Source organism: Cebus imitator, unplaced genomic scaffold (genome assembly GCF_001604975.1).
Source record: "Cebus imitator isolate Cc_AM_T3 unplaced genomic scaffold, Cebus_imitator-1.0 Scaffold219, whole genome shotgun sequence".
Lineage (NCBI taxonomy): Eukaryota > Metazoa > Chordata > Mammalia > Primates > Cebidae > Cebus > Cebus imitator.
Window position 1 is genome coordinate 2,819,190 of NW_016107534.1, and position 6,109 is coordinate 2,825,298.

General features: G+C 44.9%; 1 protein-coding gene across 4 annotated transcripts in view; it reads left to right on the forward strand.

Annotated features, from left to right (window-relative positions):
* The window catches only part of FAM71F2 (family with sequence similarity 71 member F2), a 25,042-nt gene extending 20,683 nt beyond the window's left edge, over positions 1-4,359 (forward strand). For all 4 annotated transcript variants that reach the window (XM_037746063.1, XM_017549504.2, XM_017549505.2 and 1 more), the window contains 2 exons: positions 704-822; positions 4,003-4,359. In XM_037746063.1, coding sequence (XP_037601991.1) covers positions 704-822; positions 4,003-4,126 — 243 coding nt within the window. In that variant the 3' untranslated portion in view covers positions 4,127-4,359. The remainder of the gene's footprint in view (positions 1-703; positions 823-4,002) is intronic.
* The last annotated feature ends 1,750 nt before the right edge of the window (positions 4,360-6,109 follow it).

Below are 6,109 nucleotides of genomic sequence, written 5' to 3' on the forward strand. Positions count from 1 at the left end.
TGCCATATATGTATATACATGTATATATACAGTGCCATATATGTATATACATGTATATATACAGTGCCATATATGTATATATGTATTTATGGCATTGTCTGTTGTGTTCTTTGGCCATTTTTCAATTGGCAATCTTGTGTTTCTCTAAACTGATTTGTAAAATAAAACTTTTGATACATCAGGATTTTTGACCCTTTAATTACAAGCTTTTGCAGATATTTCCTCAAGTATTTGCCCTTCTTCTTTGGATTATTTGGGGTATGTCTTTGACACGCATCAGGCCTTTCCAGGTCCTGCTTGGTGTAGAAGCACAGGAAGGAAGGCCGATAGATGAGACTGTCCAAAACCTTCAGATTTCAGAATCTAAATGCTTTTCTTCTCTCACTTAAGTTGTGTGCTTCATGTATGTTGTGACTGACTTTGAGGGTCAGCAGTTTTACAGCCTGACAGCTCTGCCTCTGAATGTTCAGATCTGCACTCTGGACAGAGCAGCCACCATAGTTGACCGGGGAGTGTGTGTGACCCTGCCAGGGGTCCCGTTTTTTTGTCTGATGATTCTGGGGGCTTAATACTGAAGGAAGAGATTCCCAGGGCTAGGCTGTGAAACTCAACTGCCATAGGGGTTTGTGATATTACAAAATTCTGCCCTGAGGAGGCCAAGAACACTCTCAGCACACACCTGACTCTAAATTTCTCCATCCAGCCTGAAAACAGCCTCCTGTCAACCCCCCAGCCCAGCGAGACTCTCATGCTGCTGGCGGCTGAGCAAACCAGTGGCAGTTTCTCACAGCTCTCAGGAAAGCCCCAGCTCACAGCAGACAGGTGGGTGCTTCGTGGGGTCAGCTCCAGATCCCTTCCTCCAGCGTGAAGTCATGGGGTCAATGACACCCTCTACCAACCTAGCTCAGTTCCTTTGTATTCTAGATAGTCATGCACATGGCTTTTTCTGTCAAAAAAAAAAAAAAAAAAAGCCATGTGCATGACTATCTAGAATACAAAGGAACTAGTCTTTGAAAACAAGGACTTTGGCTGTTTGATCTGAATATTCACTCCCAAGGCAAACCCCAGAGTTTTCTAATGACAGGTGTTCAATAAAAGGAGTGAGGATGAGAAAATTAATGCAAAGTAGTGTAAGCTGACAAAGCAGACTCGTGGTGGAGTTAGCTATTGACTATTTCCAATCCAAGCTCGCAAGGGTCCCTGGGGTAAAACCCTAGTTCTCTTGGTCTCATCTGCCTCTTCTTCTTCTTTTATTTTATTTTATTATCATTATTATTATTATTTTTGGAGACAGAGTTTCACTCTTGTGACCTAGGCTGGAGTGCAATGGCCTGATCTCTCGGCTCACTGCAATCTCCACCTTCTGGGTTCAAGCGATTGTCCCACCTCAGCCTCCCAAGTAGCTGGGATTACAGATGCCCACCACTGCACCCACGTAACTTTTTGTACTTTTTGTTTGTTCATTTTTGAGAAGGAGTCTTGCTCTGTCACCCAGGCTAGAGTGCAGCGGCACCATCTCAGCTCACTGCAACCTCTGCCTCCCAGATTCAAGCAATTCTCCTGCCTCAGTCTCCTGAGTAGCTGGGATTACATGCGTCTGCCACGGCGCCTGGCTAATTTATGTATTTTTAGTAGAGACAGTGTTTCACCATGTTAGCCAGGCTGGACTCGAACTCCTGACCTTGTGATCACCAGCCTTGGCCTCCCAAAGTGCTGGGATTACAGGCATGAGCCACCATGCCTGGCCAATTTTTGTATTTTTAGTAGAGGCGAGGTTTCACCATGTTGGACAGGCTGGTCTCGAATTCCTGACCTCAGGTGATCCAACCACCTAGGCCTCCTAAAGTGCTGGGAATACAGGCATGAGCCACTGCACCCAGCCTTCACCTGCCTCTTCTGCAAAATGGACAGAATAAAGGAAACAACCAGTATCTCCAAAGTTTCATTAATTTACTAACTAATAATTGTATTAGATTCTTTCTGTAACAAGTGTTAGAAACTCAAAGAAAGATAGTGCAACCAATATGCTGAACAAGTGCAACTTGTAGGGTATCATCAGAATGCAAATCTATTTTGTCTGCCCTTCATAACTTTTTCAGTGGGAGAAGTTTTCCCCTTTCCCCTGGGTAAAAGCTGGCTTTCTGGACAGGCCACATAGCATATGGGTTCTCTCTGAGAATATAAAATGTCCTTTGTCCCATTTAAATTGCAAAAGCAGCCTCAATTCTGAAATTAAAATATCTAATGTCTAAAAATTATCAAAACTCTGAACTTATCACACCTCCTCCTTAGCTCCCTATCAAGGTGACCTTTCCTAGAGGGGAACTGGGTTGTCACTCTTCTTTTTCTGTTTCCTGTTTAAAGTTAACTTCTTTCCTCTTAGGAACTTCTTTCTTTCCTTCCTTCCTTCCTCCCTCCCTCCCTCCCTTCCTTCCTTCCTCCCTCCCTCCCTCCCTCCCTTCCTTCCTTCCCTCTCTTTCCTTCCTTCCTTCCTTTCCTTCTTCTTTCTTTTTTTCCTCCCCTCCGCTCTCCTTTCCTTTCCTTTCTTTTCAACAGTATCTCACTCTGTTGCCCAGGCTAAAGTATAGTGCCATGATCTTGGCTCACTACAGCCTCAATTTCCTAGGCTCAAGCAATCCTCCTACCTCGGCCTCCCAAGTAGCTGGGACTCCAGGCACACACCATCATGCCTGACTATTATTATTTTTTTTATTTTTAGTAGAGACAAGGTCTTGCTATGTTGCCTAGGCTGGTCTCAAACTCCTGAGCTCAAGTGATTCTCCCACCTTGCCTCCTAAAGTGCTGGAATTACAGTCATGAGCCATCACAGCTGGCCAGGAGCTTTCTTGGGTTCTTTGCAATCTTTTTGACCCCTCAACTGCAACACTTCCCTTTCATCTGGCCACCCAGCAACTACCTGCCCCCTCCCCTGGCCAACTGTGGCTCTGCAGGGTCCATGCTGTCCCAAGCATTAGCTATCCCATCACCCCTTTAAGGAGTCCTCTTGGGTAGGGCTTACAGTGGCTCCAGGCTTGTATGTACTTTCTCTCTCTCCCTCTGGCACAGTCCACATCTGATCCTCAGGAAACATCTATTTTGACCAGGCACTGGAGAGGAAGACGTTGCTTCCTAGACACAGAAGCAACTATTCTCCCAGAGCCCTGGAGCCACAGCTCAAGCTCCCTGGTTTGTCCCAGGAAGGCCCTCTCTTTCAGCTTGAGGAGAAGGAGCCAGCAGCTCTTTACAAAGGCCTCTCCCCATGTGATAGCCCAAGCCCTTGGTTACCAAGGTTGGCAATCCCTCAGGCAGCCCAGCTCACTCTCATTTCCCTGATCGTAAATTTTTGGTCCCCTGGATTTTGTCTTGAGTCATAATACGTTAGATTCTCAACACATTGCAGCAATGCTTAAGGTTCGAAGAGTTATTTGTTCCTCCAGCAGGGCAGGCCTTAGCTCCGGGCTCCCTCCTCCTTTCCTCTGTGGCTTTCTCTCCTCAGGTTGCCTTTAACATCATTCCACATATGCATATTGTTACTGCCCCACATTTCCATATTTCCACATATGTTCAAGGCACTGGCGTTGGAAAAAGGCATAATTAGAAAGTGGGTGGGTTTTTTTGTTTTGTTTTGTTTTTGCGATGGAGTCTTGCTCTGCCACCCAGGCTGGAGTGCAGTGGCACCATCTCGGCTCACTGCAGGCGCTGCCTCCTGGGTTCAAGCGATTCTCTTGCCTGAGCCTCCTGAATAGCTGGGATTACAGGTGCGTGACACCATGCCCAGCTAATTTTTGTATTTTTAGTAGAGACAGCGTTTCACCATGTTGGCCAGGCTGGGCTCGAACTCCTGACCTCAAGTGATCCACCCACCTCGGCCTCCCAAAGTGCTGGGATTACAGGCGTGAGCCACTGTGTCCAACCGAAAGTGATTTTTAAGTTAAATTTTAACAATGTTTTATTTTTCTTCTGTTGCTTTCAATAACCCCAAAATTCCCTGGCCTCCAACAGGAACGATGACACTGCCATTGAAACAGGCAATTACAGAAGCTGTAAGATACCCTCGCCAGTGGCATCTCCAATCAATTTGAATATACCCATGAGAGCTGCTTTGAGCCACAGCCTCTGGGAATAAGAGGACCCTCATGAGCACTTTCTACAAGTTCCTGCAGCCAGTTCCCTAGGAGAGCACTTCTTGGGACCCTGACACCAGACAAAACATGCTCTCCCTGGCATGGGTGTACTTGCTACCACCTCTTATAACACTCCTTTCCCACCGTGGGTCAGAGGACCATGGGAGAGGTGAGATGGTGTTTCCAACAAGGTGCCTCTGTCCTTCTGCCAATAAACCTCCAAGTGAGTCTCTAATTGTTGTAGGTTGTGCTATTGGGAGGCTCCAGTTTGGGAAAGGACTGACTGGGAACAGGAGCACAGTTTTTGGAAAAATAGGTGGGAAAAACTACTGTCTGTGTATCAGTCCATTCTTGCATTTTTATGAAGAAGTCCCTGAGACTGGGTATTATTCATTTATTTATTTATTTATGATGGAATCTCGCTCTGTTGCCAGGCTGGAGTGCAGTGGTGAGATCTCGGCTCACTGCAACCTCTGCCTCCTGGATTCAAGCAATTCTCATGCCTCAGCCTCCCGAGTAGCTAGGATTACAGACATGAAGCACCACACTCAGCTAATTTTTGTATTTTTAGTAGAGACAGGGTTTCACCATGTTGGTCAGGGTGGTCTCGATATCCTGACCTTGTGATCCTACTGCCTCGGCCTCCCAAAGTGCTGGGATCAGAGGCGTGAGCCACTGCGTCCACCCTGCCTCCCTGGTTTCTTTCTTACCTATGTATTCCAAAACTTCTAGACCAAACGGTAAATTTAAATGCCACAAGCATACCCTATGTACAAAAATGAGGGAAGGATTAATTTAAATAGCATACATCACTGCAAAGAAAGAAATACAGGTGGAAGTTTTAGTTCTTATTTCGGCTTCTTGGTTGTAAGTCAGTAGTAGTTGTTATTTATGACTTCCCTCCTATACTACCATTCCAGGTACCTCTTCCTTTGACAGACTTCTTTCCCTGGTAGGGAGTCCACAGACTTTCACTCCTGAAAAGTCTAAGCTCTTGATGGTTTTACACATGGAGAGTTGTGTGATTTTCTGTTGACAGAGCAGGAGCTGTGAAGAGGCATCTCAGTCTCCTCTGAATACCATTCCTACACTCCTCTCTGCCTCCGTTTTATAGAGCCATCTTTTTGCTTTTAATAATAGCAGTCGATCCACTCCAACAACTCCAAAACCCCCTTCTACACATAACACTATGCACTCCTAATGGCAGGAGGAGCCAAAAATGGCAGCCGCAGCTCAGTCTTCAGTTAGTGGAATGATTTTTGTGTCCCTGGTAAAATCACTTTCACCCTTAGGTATTAAAATCTCCAAATTTTATATGTGCAATAATTTTTTTTCTTTTTAAAATATCTTTTCCCACATGTTCTATGCAATTTTTCATACAATTCTTTCTAAAGAAACTCCTGGAGGATGTACTCCATTAAAATGAAGTCAACTCAGAAAAACATGGCGTCAGGAAAGGGGTGGGTTCAATGCAGGAAAAAAGTAAAGGCAATATCCAGGTGAAGAAAGATGAAGAGAGAGCCAGAATGACAGAACAGCAGCCCCAGGAAGCAGTCAGCTCTTACTGGAGCAGGAGAGAAGACTCTGCTAAAGGCATCTCCACAAAGATCAAATTGATGGAATACCTGATATGTATGAATGCACTAAGAGAGTCACACACATGGCAAAGTTTAGGGGTGTGTTAGGAACAGGACTATTAAACCAAGCAAACAAAAAATAATATAACTATTTACTCCAAGAGGAAGAAGTTGTACAAAAAAAAGAAATATAATTTAAGTATATACTGTATCTTTGAATATTCATAATACTGTACACATTGAATACAGATTGAGTCAAAGTAGAGGATGGTTGATGGGCAATTTGGGGGATGGGGGAAAGGTGGAAGGAAAAAACAGTGAAGATTAAATCCTTCTCTTCCATGGCTGGAAGTTCTGTGCCCCAGAATTCCCATGGTTCCTGCATGTTCTCCAAGCTGATCTACATCT